General features: G+C 53.5%; 1 protein-coding gene across 1 annotated transcript; it reads right to left on the reverse strand.

Annotated features, from left to right (window-relative positions):
- Nucleotides 1–4635: 4635 nt before the first annotated feature.
- MVK (mevalonate kinase) lies at nt 4636–19262 on the reverse strand. The gene is made up of 11 exons (XM_026060341.1): nt 19234–19262; nt 18776–18859; nt 18539–18686; nt 17475–17622; nt 16078–16233; nt 12837–12940; nt 11727–11772; nt 10840–10930; nt 10243–10359; nt 6728–6881; nt 4636–6391 (listed from the first exon to the last, which is right to left on the reverse strand). Exons 2-11 carry the CDS (start codon nt 18851–18853, stop codon nt 6240–6242), a joined length of 1194 nt encoding a protein of 397 aa, XP_025916126.1. The 5' UTR covers nt 18854–18859; nt 19234–19262; the 3' UTR covers nt 4636–6239.
- Nucleotides 19263–19432: the final 170 nt, after the last annotated feature.

Consider the following 19432-nt stretch of genomic DNA (forward strand, 5'->3'; position numbering starts at 1 on the left):
GAGAGGACCGGGCGCGGGCGGCTCTTCGGAGACCGAATTTGGGGATCGGGCTGCAATCTCCCTGAGCCGCCGTATCAGCGCCAGGCTTCCTCCCGGCATCTAGGCTGGATTAAAATGACAGCGCCTGTAATATAATGAAATAATGAACAAGCCGTCTTCCTCCTGCTCCAGAAGATGTTTATCTGTCAATCCAGGCCACGGAGGAATAAAGAAAAGCAATTTAAACTTCAGAAGCTGAAACCTAAGAAGCTGCTGAGGGGATAGATGTCCAGGCGATACCGTCCCACGAGGATTCGGCGCGGCCCCAGCGCCGCGTGACGAATTGATGCTGCAGCTGGGGGGAAAAAAAATAAAATAAAGCAACAAGCCCGGCTCGACGGCTCGGCTAACGGCTGGCGTCGGCACGAGGGACCCCGGCGGCAAGGCGGCGAGGATGCCGGCGCGGGCATCCCGGCGCCCCGGCAAAGCCGCTCGGCTCCCGGCAGCCTCGAGCCGGGGCCGCGCCACGGGAACGCCGGGGAGCCGCGCGGCGGCGGCAGTGGGTTGACGACAGCCCAGGGGCTCCGTTATTTTTGCAAATGTTAATTCCCAACCGCCGGCTCGTCCTGGCGGAATATTTTAGCACCTTTAATGCAATTTTCCTACTCTCTCTGAAATATCATTTTAATATAACCCCGCCGCACCTTATACCTGCTCCCTAATAAACCTCTGCGACTTTAATGAACTAAATAGCAAATTACTTTTTTATTCAAGAATGAAATTTCATCATATTCATAATTCATATTTTATTTCAGACATCTGCTGCTGATTACATTACATTTAACTAAAATTAGATGATGCTCAGAATGTAATTAAGCCCCTGCCAAATTCTCTGGCCCACCAATACCAGCCTCGCTCAGCGGGGGCCGCTTGGAACCTAATATGTAATTAGGAGCTATTTTCTAGCTGTTTTTAAAGTCTGAAAATTAGCTGCCTTTATTAATCACACAGACAAATATAAAGCGGAGCCAACGCTTGCTGAAATTTCTAAAAAGGATTTTTTTTTAATTATACACCACATAGTGCTGAGACTCATTTTGAATGTTGATTTGTTGTGCACTGACATTTTGACAACTAGTTCTCAATTTGTCTGTCGTAGTTAGGCAACAACAAAGCAGACAGTAATACTTAACTTTCAAAACCTTCAGCGCGCCGGGAGGGGAAGGGAAGGGAGAGACGGAGGGGAAGACGCGCAYCTCGCGCCCGCTCGGCTCTGCTCGGCTCAGCTCGGCTCGGCCGGGGACGGCACCGCGGGCCCTCGTCCCCTCGGCCGATGGAGCCCGCGGGTCGAATTCCCCAGGAACCGGGGGATCCGGCAGACCCCTTGCGCAGGGTCCGGCGCGGGCGCAGGAGGGACCCCGCGTCCCCCATGGGGGCTGGCAGCTCGGCCGCCCGGAGCCCCCAGGCCAGGGCCACCCGCCGCGGCCGCGCTTCCAGACGCCCGCGTGCGGTTTTTCCTTCCTCTTTGCCGAAGGCTGGCGCCTCGCTTCCCCTCCCGCTCCCGTGCTGGCTATTAGAGGCGAAACTGGGATCGTCAGTCTTTTTGCGAAGCTCATAATGTGAAAAATGAAGCTCAAGAAAAATTAGCCAAATTACCAGGCTAATCCTTCAGCAGCAATCGTTGCTCCGCTACACATCCATAAAACGAGACAGGAGAGAGGAGAAGGGGCAGCGYGAGAGGGGAAAGCAGCGGCTCGCTGGCGGCGCGGCCGGGGGAGCGGAGGGAACGAGCCCGCGGCGACGACGGCGGCGGCGCTTCCCGGCCTCGGTTTGCACGTGGCCTGGGCTCYGCAAACGGCAAACCGCAGCCGAGACGGACGGGCCTCGTCCCGCGGCGGGCGCGGGAAGCACGGCGGAGCCACGGGGGATGGAAGCGGCACCGTGCACCGCGAGGAGCCGCGGGAGGCGGCTGCGAGTCGGCGCGGCTGAAGAGGTGGTTTCTGCGCCCTGCGCAAACACGAGCGCCAGGTAGGTGCCAAATCCCCCCCGGCAATCAGGCTGCTCGGAGCGAGGCTCCTGTGAAGCCTCCCTGATTGAGCCTGCGAGGGAGGCAGGGAAGGAGGGAGGGAGGGAGGAATAAATAAAGCAGAGAGCAGGCACTCCAGCGCTTGCAGATGGATGTTAAATCCGTGCTTACTTCTAACAAATTGGGACTGGCTCCAGCTGCTGACTTATGCAATTCTGCTCCCCGCGGCAAAGGGAACGGCTCCAGCGAGGCCCAGGCATCCTCGTCCTCCTCCTCCTCCTCCTCGCGCAGGAGCCTCCCAGGGGAGCTCCTGCAGCCCCTGTCCCGCCGCGCCGGGAGCGGGGCAGCTCAGGACAAGGCCCCGCTCGCAGCCGGGTCTCCCAGCCCCTCGCCCCAAAGCCGCCCCGGAGCGCGGGGAAGGCAGCGGATGCTCGGCGTGGGCAGAGCCAGTCTCCACTCCCCCCTTGCAGCACGCGGCAGGAATGTGCTCGGCCTCCGTGGTGCCGGGGGCGACCCTCCATCCCCCCCCCCCCCCCCGGCAATCAGGCCGGGAACTTGCACATCTCCGCGCTGGCAGGGACCAGAGAAGGACGAGCAGCGCGAGAGCGACGGGCCCGGCTGAGCCCGCTGAGGTGGCGGAGACCAAAGGGAATCTCCGGCGGCGGCGGCGGCGGCGGCGGCGGCGGCGGCGGGAGCCTCCGAGGGAAGAGGCCGTGGCCCCTCTGCGCAACGGGGCCGCTTGCAACCAGCCAAGCGCGCAGCAAACCTGCAGCCCGCAGCGCCCCGCTACAACCCCGACCGCTCAGCACCGCAGCCCCGGCGCTCAGCCACCTCCTTCGAGTCACTTCTGCATCTTCACCCACAAACAAACCAGGGGCGCCGGCAGGAGAAGGCTGAGGGTTTGCAGACAAAAGCGCCACGGGCCGCGAATTTCTGCAGAGCTTTTTCGCGATAGCACCACGGCCCCCAGCTACTGCCCTGATGCAGTTAGAAGATGAAAAATGAAACAGAGACGGTGCATTCAACACGCTCCGCTGTGTCCTGAAGGACTCGTACGGCTCAGTGGGCCAGGAACAGCAGGCCCCTGCTTAGCTACTGCCTTGATCTCGGGAGCCAGCGAGTGCTGGAGGTTGTTACCGTCAGGTGGCTCCTTGGCAGCTGATGCAAAGCCAACACTGCTGCTGCTCAGATGGCCGCATCAGAGAATAACACAGCACCGGGTCCCTGCGGACCGGGAGTCTCCTGCCTGGTGGCAGGTCCCCAGGAAAAGGAAACACAAGGCAGTTGGCCCACGCTTGCGTTTGATTTGGATCTAGGTGACATGTGGCATGAAGTGGCTGGAGACAAAATGACCCTCAGGGCAGCCTACAGAAGCGGCTGCTGTTGGCTCCAGGCGCTGAGGGTCAGCTCAGAGCAGGGCTGAAGAGAGCAGCTACAAGCCGAGCGCGTCGCAGCTTCCACGGAGCTGTCGCACCTGCAGCGTAAGCAGCTCCGCTCCCCTGAGCACCAGCGGCATTAGCGGAGGAGCAGGGCTGGGCACGAGCCACAAATCCAGACGTGGCCGTAGAGGGGCTTTGGGGCCATGACCGCACCGCAACGCTGCTTCATTTCAGCAGCCACTTCCCTGAAGTGCCCACGTGGCCCCTTTCCTAACTGCTGGTAGAAAGGAAGGTTAAACCAAGCTCACCGGGAGCAGAGGGCACCTACAACCCGGGCAGGACRCAGCAAGAACCGGCCGGGAACGCTWGGGCAGCCTCGCTTTCCCCCGAAGGCGAGCACCGTAGCTACCGACTGCAGACCAGGGCACGCACAGGGGAAGCAGAGGGCATCACACGCACCTAAAAGACGCTTACACAGGGAAATCCACTGGCACAACCGTGACCGTGCCTTTGGTTCCCTCTCTCCCCCAGCCAAGCTACAGCGACCTACAGCTGACACCTCACTCGGGCCAGGCTCCGAGGTGACGCTGCGGAGAGGCCCCGGTTAAGGGGAGAGACGCTTTTCCAGCACGGTGCCGGCTCGGCAGCTCCGGCTGCCGCAGGGCATCCTGCATCCCTCGCCCGAGGGCAGGCGACGCACAACGCGGGCAATCGCTCCTCYGGCGCTGCGCCCTACGTGTCCAGATGGCACGGGGTGGATGAGGACACCGCCACAGCCGCATCGGTGCGCCAGCGGAGTCGAGGACAGCAGCGCGGGAGGTTGCCTCCGGCGGGAAGGAGCAGTCAGCCAGCACGGGGACGGGAGCGTATTTCACAACCAGACAAATGGGGTCACGTTCCTCTGGCACCAGCAATATGTTCATTTCGGTGGCTTTTTAATAATTAATTTCACTGCACTGGCTTAAAGGTTGATCTATTTAAATGGCCGATTTTAATTATAATTTAAACCAGCAAACCAAAATTTCTATTTAGTTCTTTTACTCTGTACTCCTTCAGCRCTTGTACTGTGACTGCTGGGTCTTCTTCTAAAGAAAAGAGCTAATGAGGATCAACCCAAGACATGTTTTTTTGAAGCTAAGTTTCTTCGCACTGAATTTGGCATTTCTTTGTGCTAACCAGGAGAAACTACAGACACATTTAAGCAGTTTTAGAGTCAACATGCATTCAGATAGTCACATTGATTACACTGTATTAGAAAATGGTAAATTATTTATTAGGCTTTTTGACTTGTGATTAGTGTAAAGCTGTTCTTGGATGYAAATTGGAATTGTAATTAGACATGTAGAAAACCAGCATTTGAAACCTGTTTTTATTGAAGCAGTGTAAGGTACTTTTCTCCTTTTGTATCCAGCATAATTATCAAAGAACACTTTACACTTAAAAAACATCAATTTATTAAAACCAGAGACAGTTTTCTCTCTGATCAGTGAACTAAACCTGGTCATCATGATGCCAAGATTTTAGAGCTAGCAGATCTCAGCTTCTCGCACTTGGCTGTTTATTCCTGTACTGGAAGAGGAAGGCGAGCTTCCCCGCTTCTGCCAGTGTATCACGCAGCTTTGAATGAAGTCCTTTTTGAACAGAGCTACTCTTAAATAAAGCAGGCAAACAAAACAAAGACAAAAATCTCTTTGGCAGGTACAGAAGAGACCACAGCCACTAAGAGTCAGCCTATTACTTCAAAATCCTCTGGCTTCAGACACTTACCTGCCAATTCCCTCTAGCTCAGTGGTGTGACTCGTTAAAATTTCAAAATTATAAACTACATTAGTGTAATAAGTTTAAACACACTTAGGTTTTATAGTTTGTCAGCTGAAAATTATGGTCAGTTTTTGAAGAGGAAAAAATTTTATTCTACTTGAAAAAATTATTTTAAACTAAAGCAAATTTGTGTTTGCTCTGTTACCAAACCCCAATTTTTACCTATTCTGATAGATAAYGTTTTAATACCCAGCAACAGGTAGGGGGCTAAGAACATGCTCATTTATAACTGAAGCATAAGGGACCCCAAAATGGCTATCGAGAGTAGAAATTTTAAGAATTCTTTTGCCTTTAACCACCCTCCTAGCAGATGACAGTTGTTTGAACCAGACCCTGAGCACGTGAACAGCAACCAGAGTTTCAGACCCTGTTTATCAGCCTAGACAGAAACAGAGATTATGAGAGAGAGTGAAAACAGTGATAATTACATTAGAATTGTACTGTTTCTTCCATTTTAATTATACAAACTCTTAATTAGTAGCAAGCAAGAGCTGTATTTAAAGGTTTTCTCTCCACACTCAATTGCAGTCCAGCAGGAATGATGGAGACCTGAGCATCAAGCCCCGAGCTGCCAAGACGCTTTTCACCCCAAGCATCAAAGCACTCCGCACACCCGCCACGCCAGCCTTGCTGCGCCCTCGCAGGCCACCAAGGGAGAAGCGAAGAGACACCACATGCATTTGAAGCAGGAGAACCAAGCAAAGTGTCATTATCCGAGCTGGAATCCAGCCAAGCCCCTCTTCTCCTGCCCCTTGAGATTAGCTCAGCAGTTCAGTAAGGAAATTCAAAACGGGATTTTGAGAGGCTGGATCAAATTCGCACCTAGTGCAAGTGCAAGCAGTYGCTCCTCGATCCTCACTGCAGTTCCCACTCCCAATTATACCAGGCCTGGACTTGGCTCCGCACCCGAGGCTAGACACCCACAGCCACACAGAAAGAGAAGAGTCAGGGAGAAGTTTCCAGGCATCAGGGCACAAACGTCTATCGCTCCAAGGATGTGGTGCCAAGAGCTCTGTTCTGCCAGAGGCAGAAGCTTAACTCATGGAGAGCGCGTGCAGCACGTCTGCTTTTAGAGATGAGGAGGAGTGCAGGGTCACTCCAGGGGCCCCGATATTGGTCTCCCAGCATTCAAATCCACAGGCACATAAGTCTCGCTTGGCTGCTTCCACGGCCAGTGGGGAGGTGTCTGCCAAGAGGAAGGCAAGAGCAGCCAGTTAAAAGTCAGCTAGGCCACTGCGGGCAGAGAGAAACGGGCTATGGCACGTCTGAACACGTGCCTCCTGGAGCAGGGCCAATGCCCTAAAGGCCTGGCACATGTAAATAAATGCACTGARTCACCTCTGTAAGGAACGCTGCAAACTACGCTGCCTGGCTGCTCTGCCAGACACCGTCCCGTGGCTTCACATCCCACCACGGCCATGTAAGGAACAGTGTTACATCCGTCTGCTCCCAAAACTGACCCCACTGGCAGGGCCGTGTGAAACGGGGGAAGGAYGTGCAGAGTGAGCAAGGGGTTACTGACCTGGTCTCAGCAGGGTGATGCCGCAGCCGCCCCCGCCGGCCCCGGTCAGCTTGCTGTGCAGGCCGTGCGAGGCCGTCACGTGGCACAGCCGGTCCAGGGAGGGATGGCCGACTCCCATCACGTTCAAGTGGYGCTGGTTTATATCAAACAGCTCCTAAAAGCAACCGCATACACAGGAGTTGAGCACACGCGGGGACGGCTTCCTCAGCAAGGAACAGGGGAGCTGCTCCGCCTTCCCAGCCACCCCCAAACAGCCATCCCGCTCCCAGGAACGCACTTCAGAACCCAGCAGCGCTGACCAGCAAGGCCAAAGCTAGTGCCTGAGCACCCTGCACTGCTCGTCTGTCCCTGTCCCCTGCCAGCCTGTGCTACCCACCACAGCGACAGGGGTACGACAGCCCCCGGACCTCCTTGCTCAGCTCAGGGACGACAGGGAAAACCCAGGTCACACACAGCAAGTTGCCCGTAGGCATTTATGTCAGGTGCTAAATCAGAGCCTCCGATGCGTCCTGGCTGTTGCACCTCTCCCCTGTCACGCAAGTGTTGAACAGGACACTGTGCAAAYGCATTCCTGGCCGTGGGAAGGGCACGGAGCCAGCATCTCTCATTCCTGGCTGTCACCCTGCCCTGCTCTGCGATCCTTCCAGCTCAGCTGAAACCAGGGACTTCTGACACAGCCAAGTCAGAAGCGGCATTGCTGGAGCGGCGATGTGGAGTTACCTCCTCTCGTTTGCCTTGCGCAGCATTTCCCCCTCCTCGTGTGGGCAGGGCCTGGGCCGCAAGCCAAGGGGCCTCTCACCAGCACCACGCTAGGAATCTGGCACCCACACAAGCGGGGTCAAGAGGGTCCTCCCTTCTGGGGAGAGCAGCGCAAGCCGCTCTCCAAGCGGAGCTGCCCAGCTCCGGCGAGCAGCGAGCGCATCTCTGCCACGCTGCCGCCCCTGCCAGCCGCAAACGCTGCCGCTTCTGGAGAAAGCAGCCACGGCAGCAAAGTCCAAACGGCCCAGGTGAGGGATAACAACACACGGGGGGGGGGGGAGTTACAGCTTCTCTCCTCCCAGTATTAAAGGTGAGGAGTTAAGGACGAGAGGGAAGTGCTTGGCCCACACTCACAGCGCAAGCCTGGAGCGGGGCCAGGAATCGACAGCAGACCCATGAGACTCGCAACTACAGCAGCGTCCTCCCAGCTCATCTGTATCGTCAGTGGAGGAAGCTCCCTCTCGACAAAGTTGGTTTGGCACCGCAACTAGACCATGTCCCCAGCGCGCAGCTACTGTTCCTCCTGCTGTCCCAGAGGGCGTCACGAGCAGGGAGGCAGCTGAGATGGGACCAGTCCCAAATAGGCTCCTTAATGGGAGCCATGTGCTCCCTCCTCCACCCAGAGCTAGCTCCTCACGACAGTGCCACCGGGCGCCTTTCTGACTGCTGATGAGCCCGGGCGGCGCGCAGCGAGCTGTGAGAGGTGCTGCAGGTGCGGAGCAGCGGGAGCTACGGCGCACTGGGGCGGGTGTCACTCACATCGCTCTTCCCCAGCTTCACACAGGTCTCCTGCCAACACCACACAGGAGGGGACGATGCAGAAATAACCCCTCCACCCCCCTCCAAAGCACTTCTATACTCTGTTTCAAACAAATGCAGGAAGATGAATTAGCCAGTTGCACGCAGAGTGGATATATCAAGTTCTTTGTGCTGTATTGGACAGACGTCCAGCTAGAGGCCCCTTGATATGCCTGAGTGAGGGCACAGAGCTATGATGATCCAAGACACCTGTCATCTCCTGATCCAAAATCTGCTAGGAATCAGATGACAGCTTATGACACAGTAGACTAGTTCGATGGTTCAAATACAATGCTGTCCAGAATCACACATTTCAGAAACAGCCAAATATATATATATATATATATATATATATATATATATATATAAAAGCTGCATATAATCAACTGTGCCAAATCAACAAACACAAGACAGAAACCAATTCCCTGCAGCGCTGCTTCCCCAGGAATGCATACCAGGCTGCTTTGGCATCTTTCACGTGGAGATCTCAAAGCACTCTTCAAGTTAGCCTACACAAGCCCTCTTCTCTTCCATCCCCTAATACTTCTATTCAACAGACCACTGGGGCATTGAGGTAGAGAGGAGTTGCCTGAAGTCACATTAGAAACAGTGAGGATGTGGAAGAGACTCCAAATCTCCCCCAGCCGATACCAGCTCTGCCCTCACTAGGACCAGCCCACCCCACATACAGAAATCCCATCACCCTCTTGGTGCAACCGGAGCAGGAGGACTTTGCTATAAATCCTGTGGGAACTTCCCATTAGCATGTGTCTGAGAGATTTACAGGATCACGACTGAGCTGCTCAGTGGGTATCATGATGTTTCCTGCTCAGTTTTTCCGGCACCCCTCCCTCTACACCATCTCTGTGCGCTCTGGGAGACCTCCTGGGCTTGCTGCRGTGCCAGCACGAGCTCTTTGGCTCTGCCCACCCACACAGAGTGAGGTGCAACACAGCCTAAAGCAAAGAGCAAAAGGCTGCACCAACTGTCCCCTAACAGACTGGCCCTACGCCGCTGCCTTGAGCGGAGCTGGGACTGGGAGCTTCTCGTCACAGCTGAGAACTGCCTCCTGCACCTCCGGAACACACACGTGGCTGCGCAGGAGACATCCTGCTATTTCCAGGAAGCAAGAGCAAGGACAGGCAGAGCACCTCACGAGAGAGCTGAAGGGTGGGATCCAGACACCAACAAGGAACCGTACTGCTGGTTCCAAATGGTTCCTGACTATCCAAATCACTTGGCATCTGGGGCCAGACCAGGTTTGCCTCAGCTGGGACACGGCCACACGTTCTTATCCTACAGTCATATGAACCAGCATTACAGTGCTTTCAGCGCTGCAAAGTAATTCTTCCACTTGAAAGAGCCTTTCCCCCCCCACAGCAGCCTCTCCTACCTCGAACAAAGCCAAAACAAATACAGATCTTTGTATGCACCTCATGCATCAATGTCAGGTCAGCTCTGGGCACAGCTCTGTTTGTTATTCTCTGGAGCCAGGATGAGCACAGAGCAGTGGGGGCTGGCTCGTAACCAGTCCCTCACAAACCAGTGGCTGCTGGGTTCTCTGCTCTTCCCTCCAGCCTTGGCAATGACAAAGCAGGAGCTTCACCGACAGCCACTGCCAGAACGAGCGTGGCTGGCCAGCAGCGCAGGGAGGCAGCACCTCTAACTGAAGTCACTCGGTGTTTCTTAGCGAAGGGGAACAAAACCTCCAGAGCTCTGAATCCCCAGAGCAGCAAGCCCACTCCCTCTCCCCGTGCACAGCTGCGGAAAGACACCAGCAGCATCTTCTGTCCCTGGCTCCAGGAAGCGTATTGAAAGCAACACACACAGGCCATGGTTTCACATTGAACTGAACATTTCCTGCTATCAAATTCTTTCTCAGACCTAATGTTCTTTAAATGACATTTTGATGTTCAGCTATAACAGTGTCTAAAAATACAGGCGAACAAGCCCCTTACCTCCAGTACAGGGTAATACTCTGGTGATGGATTTCCAGGCATCGCTTCCAGAACACTTTGGCACTCCTGAGAAATTGCACTGATGGAGTCCAGCACCGGGTTCATTATAGCAGGGAACTGAGGAGGGGGGAAGAGGTAAGACATGAGATGACTGCTCCCCTAGACCTAGTGCTACCGTGATGAAACTGGGCCCAGTCTTTTGGGGCTGGATTATTCCTCATCTCATTTGGAGCTACTCGTTCACAGAGAAAACCAATGCAGAGCAAGGCAATGGTAAGTTGCCCAAACCTGCAGAAACTGGAGTGAGAGGGGAAAACAGGCCAGAGGAAGGAGCAATTTTTTCATGGTTGCAAACCGGTGATTTTTGTGGCAAGCCCTGTAATGCTGGGGAGAGGGAGGGAAGTTGAACTCCCATTCCCAGGGCAGCTGGGTGTTAGCTTGTAGGAGGCAGGAATACAGCAACCGCAGGAGAGATCTTGCAAGAGATCCCCACGAGCCCTGCAGTCATGCGCAAGGAGATCTGAGCTCACGAGGGTTAATCTCCCTGCACTGCTCCAGCCCACATCTCTGTCATCTGTAACCACGCAGGCACTGTACCTTCAGGATCTTGTCCTTGACACCAGCCACCAGGACCTTGGTGCTTCGAGGGACTTTTGTATTGGTCAGCAAGATCCTCAGCGTTGGCACCCTGGAAGCAACGAGAGACATCTCCTAGCCTCCTTCCTTCACAATACCCCAGCAGCGGCCAAGACCCATGACACAGCTGCTGTTCATTCTGCCGTGAAAGGTCTATTTGAGCAAGACACCTAAGATAAGGAGTCCCATTAGTTTTCAAAAAGTTAAGCAGGTGCTTAAGCAGCCTGGGTTCAGGCTTGTTCCTCTTAGTTACAATGAACAACTGTTCCAGCTCCATAAATAGGACTGTAACATATTTACTGAAATCCATGTTTTTCAACTAAAACCTTTCCTTTAAAATACTATCTGCGAGGCTAGCCAGCAGTAGCCATTAACTGCTAATAGAGCAATTTCATGCACTGTGAAAGATTTTAATGGAGTCAGATTATACTTCATTGGCAGGAGGCAGAGGGAACATTTAGGACCTGGATTTGCTCTTTGCAGCTTGGTTTTCACATAGTTCTACCACCAGGTAAGCAAAAAGCTCCCCCTCCCCACAATGTCATTTGCTGCCAGGAGCAGACCCATTCCTGCTGCCCATAATGCCATGAAATTAATATTGATCCTTTGTGCTCTGTTCATCTAATGTCAGATAATGACTAAACATTTCATTGTGCTCATCCGCCCCAAGCCAAGACGACACTCAAGCTACCTCCGCCCATGGCCAACAGCAAGATYTGGCTACCAAACCCTTCTGCCAGGCTGTCAGCAATCTTTCATCAATCTCATACCATATAAAATYCATCCCATATATCTTTGACGTATTCCACCCACTGTATGTAAGCGTTATTTTTAAACTCGAATATTACCTCTTTAATGATGTGATTTTTCCTGATTGGTATCTCAGGGCTCCACCTAAAGTAAAATACATGCATTGTCTYGGTACACTGTGAGCCCAAGATAACACAATGTCATAAGAAACAGGTCTTTCATCTTTAGAACCTCACCCAGAGCAYATGACAGTAATTGCAAGAAACACCAGCTAAATGAACCATTTTCTCAGACAGCAGGAATTTGCTTAACCCTGCTGACTTAATGAGAGGGTCTGGCCGGACACAGTTAAAACAATGTCTTTCCTTTTGCTCTCCTCTACTGCAGGATCACATAATTTTTTTTTTTTTTTTAATGGTAAAGAGTTTGGCCAGTATTAAATCTTCAGTGAAAACGAAAATCAAGCAATGATTCCCCAGGGCAGAGCTGAGCGTGCAGGCTTCAAACTGGACTCAGATCTGACCGCGCACATTCACGTCAGCAGTCATCCTTCAGAACGGAGTTTTGCTGTCCAGAAGGAATGTCTCGCCTTGCTCCTATTTTTACAGAAGCACTGCGATTAGGTCTCATTAGAAAGATTATTAAAAGAAAGTCTCAAAGGACACTTCCAAAACAATGGGAAGTCTCTGCTAATTGAAACTAAACGACAGCTGTCCGACTGCATTTGCTACTGCATTATCCTTTGGACAGGATTRCGTTTCTCTGTTCACTGCAGAACGTTTAAGTTTCAGTTATTTACAACAGGTTTTCTGCCCCATGGCACTTGCCTGGGAGACAGAGCTCTCCGAGGTCAATGCAGCCCAGTCTCCCAACACCCTGTGTGGCTCCAGCCCAGCTTACAGGTGGGGCRAACCAAGACGGAAAAGGGACTCCCTCCCCTCAGGTCAAAAGGAGGATCTGAATTTGGGAGTTTCTGGTCCCTCTGCTGCACTCAGTGCASTGAGGCAACCTACTCCATCTAGCTTCCCTGCAGCAACCCCAAGCAAATCTTCGTCGTCTGCAGAAATGCAACGCTGGTTGCACCTTCCCAGAGCTGATGCACAGGCTGCATTAGAGACTGGAAAGGTGGCCGCTGCTCTGCCACGCACCCTGTCAGCCTCTCCTCAGCGCCCACGGTCGGTGCTGGGGAGCAGCAAACACACACATACCCCAAGTGCCAACAGCATTATCCACACCCGAGGGATTGCCGTGGATCACTCGCTCGCCCTGGAAGGCCCAGCTGTTAATTAAACTCAGCTCTTCTTCTGTCCACCTGAAAGGCAAGAAAATGACTTAAACACACAACTGAAACCAGCACACGCAGAGTGACAGAGAGAGCCACCAGAAACCACGCCAGATACAAAAGCAGCAGTAGCCATGCAGGGCAAGCGGCTGCTGCRGGAAGCTCCAGTGCCGTGAATCCTTTCATTGCTGGTCGTGCATCGCATTCAATCAGCAGAGAGCGTGCATCGCCGTTCACAGCACCTAAACAGCGCTCGGTTCTTTTCTACATAGCGGCAAGCAGAAACGCTTCCAGCCCGCAAGAGGGAACTGGCGCGGCTCCACGGACAGAGACAGCACAAAGGACACAAGGGCTACCGCGAGCTCCCTCAGCACACCGGCACAGAGGCAGATTCAGGGAGAAATTCCTAACCGAGTGAATGTCAAAGTTAACCGAATGCAAGTCCGGACCTATTCGCACCTCCCTGACACTATGTGTTACCATACAGGCTGGCCTGGGACCTTGCTCACCAACACGCGGGACAGCGTATTTATGGATGTAGAAGGCGTCACGTGAGAAGAGAATATTAAAAGTTGCAATTCACACATGCAACTTCTGCCTCCAACTGCCAACTGCTCAGCTGCAAAAACCTCACAAATTTGGTCAAAAGATGTAGTTAGAACTGATTTAGTATCTCCTCTAAAGACTGTCTTTTAGGGAYTAACTTCAAACACTTCAAACTGCATGGGGTGATGGCACTTAGAACACAGAATGGAACCTAATATCGATCTTCAGGGTATCACACCAGGAGCACAGAAAGAGAAGCCTGGCTTTCTGTTCTCTTAAAAGCAGGTGCCAGGTCAGACTCAGCGAGGATCAAGGTCCCTGACCGAACGTACTAATCAATGGGTTGCAGCAGTACAAAAAGCAAATGCAGAGCTGCCAGTTACAAAGCACTTGCTGGCTGCAACTTCACTGCAATTCCACCATCATGATTTCTTCCCCAGCGACTCTCCAAAACCAGCAGCTCTGGACCCGTTTGTGCCAAGCACGCACTCACACAACCCCACCCCAGGACTCCCCRGCTCAAACCCGCCACTTGCTCCATGTCAAAGGACCAGCTCAAACCCAGCAACCACAAGGGAAAGTTCTACGTCCTGCAGGGAGGAACTCTTTCGCCTGCCACAGCACACTTGGGCACACCAACATTCATCTCTGCCCTTCTCCTGGAACACACTCTTGTCCCTTCTGCACGGTCCACAGACACACAGCGCACATTCCAAGCCAACGTTCAAACAGTCTAATGCCCAGTGGCATCAGGTATCCCAGTATCAGCTGTATTCTGCAGAAATCACAGCTAATATTTGGTGCAGTGAGAACGTGCATTCAACAGGTTTTTAGAATGAGGCCCAGAGTAGGAACCGCATGGTAGAGCAGAGGCACAAACATGAATTTTGGATAAGTATCACAGAGTCTTACATGAAACAAGAACAGTCACTGACTGATGCTGAGGCAGAAATTCTGGGAGCCACCTGTTATCTGGCAGCATCTTTAACTCCCCAGTTCCCTAGGCCTCATCTGAATTTCTTTATCCTTCTCCACACACCTTTAATTTCACTTGCCAGTATTCAATCTGTGAAGCATTCAGGAAAACAGCTCACACTACTGCTCCTCAAAATAGAAGCGCAGTTTGCTGTAAACCACTTGTTTTTAATCCTCTTTGAGAGGCTGTGATTCTTCTCTACACAGGAGTCATTATATCACACTGTTCTTTTCTTGCAATGTTAAGCAAAAACCTTCTGAAGTCTGACACCCCCATCTCTCACTTACCCCTCTGCATGCCAGCTGGAAGAAAAAAAATTATGCTGTATTCAAGCTGAAGCTAAGAAGCGTGAGCAGGGAATGAAGGCATCCTTCCCGCTTGCTGTCTGGTTTGGAACTGGCCTTTGATTTCTCACATAGCGTGACTATTTGGGAGATCTGCCTGAGCACAGCTCGCAAACAGCTCCGCTTGAGGAACGTATTTCTGGGTCAGTCTACAAACTCCGGTTTTGAAGTAGAACACCGCCRCCCTCTCTTGCCGTCTCACTTTCAGGCCGAAAAAAAAACAGAAAAAGCCCAGCATAAAAGGCTGCACCTGGCACCGAGCAAACAATAGCGGGTTCTGCACTCCAGCTGTGATATGCATCTTTAAACACAGCTTCCCTGCACACAGAGCAGGGCAGATCAGGTTTTCAAGCCCCAACATCAAGTGACAGCAACACAGGGCAGAAGTGGGTGGAGGTTAGGAAAGAGATTTCCTCTCACCGGCCACTGGAAAAGGGGAAGCTCAGGCAGGAAATCAGAAGGAAATGAGCCACATGCAGAAAAAAATCAATGTGTAAAGGCAGAAAAAACAGAAAGGATCCTTGACTCCTTGGAGAACACAAAGCAGAACCTAGAAGACGCTCACAGACAGAGAGAAAACAGAGGTAAAAAAAAAAATCCCTATAAGTTAAAGCATATATTTTATTTTCTTTGCAAAATAAATCATCTGTATCTTATACTAGACAAAACAAAAGGTGGGTCAAAAATTTTTTTTGTTTTACTCGGTCTCTGCATTCAGTTGCTTTACCAGAAGTGAATTGTAAACACACCATTCACAGCTCAGTCTGGGGACAGGACACACGTCTGCTGCTGGGAACACAGGTGACAAGAGCACAGGAAGGGAAAGGAGCTGAGCTCGGGGTACCACCGCTGTGACTAGAGTCACAACCACATCCTGAGTCCAGGGGACACCAGAGAGTGCAAGAGAGGTGCCAGTGCAGGCTCAGGTGAAAAGAAAGACAGGGGCACAACAGTCACGTCATGGGATGTGCTGATCTGAACTGCCCATCCTGGAGACCAGCCAGCAAGGACAGCTGTATGCTACTGCGACTGTCACAGCCTCACGCGAACGAGCATAACCTCCCTGCAAATTACACTAACGGCCTGAGCCATGCTAATTATAATCCTAATCTTAGAGCTCATCTCTGTGCACCTGCATAATTGTGCAAAACACTACTTCAGGCACTGAAGCACATGAATTACATTTAGTGGGTAATAACCCTCTGCTCTAGCGAGCTGATGTCAGTGAGCAGGGCATCTCGGAGGGAAGAGCCACCCCAGCGCCGTGCACCCCAGGCGGGCAGGCTTCCCAGATGCTTTACCTGGCCGTGGACTCCCCCTCAGCCAGAGGGCAGGCAATGGCTCCGCACGCCGTCAGCAGGGCTGCCGCCAAGCAAACGGAATAGGCGGCGCTTGAGCCTAACCCAGCTCCCGTGGGCAGCTCAGACCACACGATTATGTCCACACTCGGAACATCTCTGAAACACAAACACACAGGCTACATGCAATGACCTTGAATTCCATCTTGAAACAACATTTCAAAGGCAAGAAATGCCAATTAGGACTGATCACAGGAAAAGCTGGTTGAAAATTGGCAACCTCAGCACATGCATAAGCATCCGACAGACATGGGCCTCACGAGCGTTCAGTTAGCACAGCTGAGTAGCCTTGCTAAGCCATTGTACTAGAACAAAGCCTTGCTGAATTGGATCTGTGATTAGCACAGCTTGTCAAGCTGCTAGCAGGGGCACTTAGTAACCAAATACTTGAGTAGCACCATAAAGAGACCCTTCAAAGATTGTTGTAAATGTTGTAAACGTGACCATAACTGCATAGTTGCATCTTACTAGAGTGACGAACTGATGGAAAAATGAAATACACGCACGTGTTTGCGTCCAGATGCTCCCGGTCGCTACTGAACGCACGCGGGTTGCATTACAGACCCTCACGTCAAACCTAGGAGCTTTCCACTGGCTGGTCAAGGATATGAAGGGGTAAGTTCCAGAGCAGGCTGATCACAGCACCAGTGCTATCACCAAGAAGCTCAGAGACGGCAAAGCAAAACACAATGCAGCTACAAATCATAATTCTTTAACCTTTGATTCCTTTACAGTTCAGGATTTGAATTCAGGCTCTGACCTCATTTGCAATAGCAGGCAGTGCTGTATCACACCTTACCCTCAGTAGCTTTTCAGTAACTTACAGTAATATCGTCAACAGCGTTGGTCAAGTTTAGAAACTGGGAGAGCCCCAACCTGCGGCTACCCCAAGTTCCCATATTTTGAGAGAGATTCAGCCCACCAGAGAGACCAGACATAGCTCAGACATTTAATTCAAGTATGTTTCCATGGTAATTCTTCTAACCTAATTCAGGATGAGAAGAACCGCCTGTCAGGGATGGGGCGGATGTCTGTCTCTGCCTCTGCTGACTGTACAGGAAGGGTGGGACTCAAGCATCTCAAAGGTAGATGTCTGAAGTAGAGTAAACGATCCCTCCCCCACCTGCTTGGGGCACTTGGCATTCCCCTCCCCCCCCCCAAAAAAGTGCAGCTTAGCTCTAACGAGTTGCTCTTGAGGTGCTTAGAACCTAAGTGTGAGTCTCTTTAATTTCTCATTTCACCTCACACATTTGGTTTCTTTCTGTGACCTTGTAAAAGCAATTAATGATGCACAACACGCAAGATAGCATGTTTATTTTGGTACAGGAAGATAATCTTACCCATACTTAGCTGAAATAGCCAGGCACATATAGAGAAAGGCAAGAGTAGCAAGGCTCTCGGGAGCTGAGGATTCAGCAGTGATTCCAGCAAACTCTCTCAATGTGTCCAGCTGTTCTACGCTGGGGGATTTAGATTCATCAAAGTCAGCTACGGAAGCAAGCAGGGCAGAATTTAAACACTTAGAAACCAGTGAGTTTTTAAACTTGAAAGCAGTATTTACAAGAACAACATCTCCTGTTTTAGTAGGCACAACAGACTGTAAGCCAGTCAGCATGGTTCATGTACAAACCTGCTACCCAAGGACTCACGATAAAATAAAAGCAAAATCTCCACCAGTCATTCTGAAAACCAGTGTTTCTGTATCCCCATGCCCACGTATTCTAGCAATTCTCCCCTTGCCTGCACTTCTCAGTGCCCATCCATCATTACACAGAGCCTGGCGAGTCAGAAGTTCTTTATTAAAGAATGAGGAATATTCTGATGTGCTTCACGCAGAAGCCGAGAATCCAAACGGATATGAGCAGATAACAGCATAAGACAAATTTTGGTCTGCGCTGAGAGATTACCAATGTGCTGACACTTTGTTCTGTCCTCTGCTAAGCAAACAGTGCCTGTGAAGATCACAGGAGCTAATGCCAGGTCCTCCAGAGAAAGACGGCACATTTGGCAGGCCAGCAGTTCTTTCCAGTACGGGATTCCGCAGAAATCCCAGCAAGGACTGGCAGGGGGCAGAGACAGAAAAATGGGCCCCGTGTCCCCACCCTCCCCAAGAGCCCTCAACTCAGACCAGTTTTGGAGAGACTCCCTTCAGGCCCAGGTGAGCAGCAACGTGCCCGGATGGTCCTCGGCTGGGTCCCGCCTGCCGGGGCGGCAGCAGCGCTAGAACAAGGCCCTGGGAGCGGGGCCAGGGCGACACAGCCACAGCCACAGCGAGGGCCCCCTGCGCACACCCGCCGTGCCCGGCCGCGGCGGAGGGGGCCCGGGGCAGCCGGCGGGGCCCGGGGCAGGCGGGAGGCGCAGGGCCCCGTCGCCGCGGGCGGCGGCTCCCCTCCCCACCGCTTGCCTGAGAAGCYGCTCCGCAGCGCCCGCAGCCGCGGCGTGTCCCAGCTGGCCGCCACGCCGACGCCGGGCAGGCGGACGGTCACGCTGCCGCCGCCGCCGGGCCGCAGCCGCAGGAAGGTCCGCAGGTCCAGCGCCACGGCCAGGGCCACCTGCGGGCGAGGAGCAACCGTGAGCCGCGCCGCCGCCGCCGCCACCGCCGCCGGGCCCGGGGGGCCGGGGAGCCGCGGCGCCTCCTCACCTTGCCGTGAACCACCGCGTGCTCCCCGTGCAGGATCACCTTCCCCGGGGCGGACACCACGAGGCTCCGCTCCAGCATCTCCGCCTGCAAACGGGGAGCGGCGGCTGAAAGCGCTGCGGCACCGGCACCGGCACCGGGATCCCCCCTCCCGCCCCCATTCCCATTCCCTCCCCCTCCCGCCGCCGCGGGCAGGAGCGGCGCTGCTGAGGCCAAGGCCGGGACGCCGGGACCCCTGTCCCCATTCCCATGTCCCTCCGCCTCCCCCTCCGACCGCCGCGGGCAGGAGCGGCGCTGCTGAGGCCAAGGCCGGGACGCCGGGACCCCTGTCCCCATTCCCATGTCCCTCCGCCTCCCCCTCCGACCGCCGCGGGCAGGAGCGGCGCTGCCGGGGGTGGGGGTGGGGGGTGGGAGCCTAGGCCCAAGGCCACGCCGGCCCGGGGGTCCCGCTTCCCACTCACCGCCGCCTCAGTCGCCGAGCCACACCGCCCCCGCCGATTGACCGGCCCTCTGGCCAATAGGAGCCGCGCCTGCTCCCGCCCTCCTCGCCCTCGCGCCAATGGCCGGGCGGATCGCAGGGGCGGGGTTTAGGGAGGGCCAATGCGAGTGAGTCAGCGTCGAGTGGTGCGGCGCTGGGGTGACAGCGCGGGAGAGAGGCGG

Source organism: Apteryx rowi, unplaced genomic scaffold, assembly GCF_003343035.1.
Source record: "Apteryx rowi isolate R43461 unplaced genomic scaffold, aptRow1 scaffold_168, whole genome shotgun sequence".
In the NCBI taxonomy this organism is placed as follows: domain Eukaryota; kingdom Metazoa; phylum Chordata; class Aves; order Apterygiformes; family Apterygidae; genus Apteryx; species Apteryx rowi.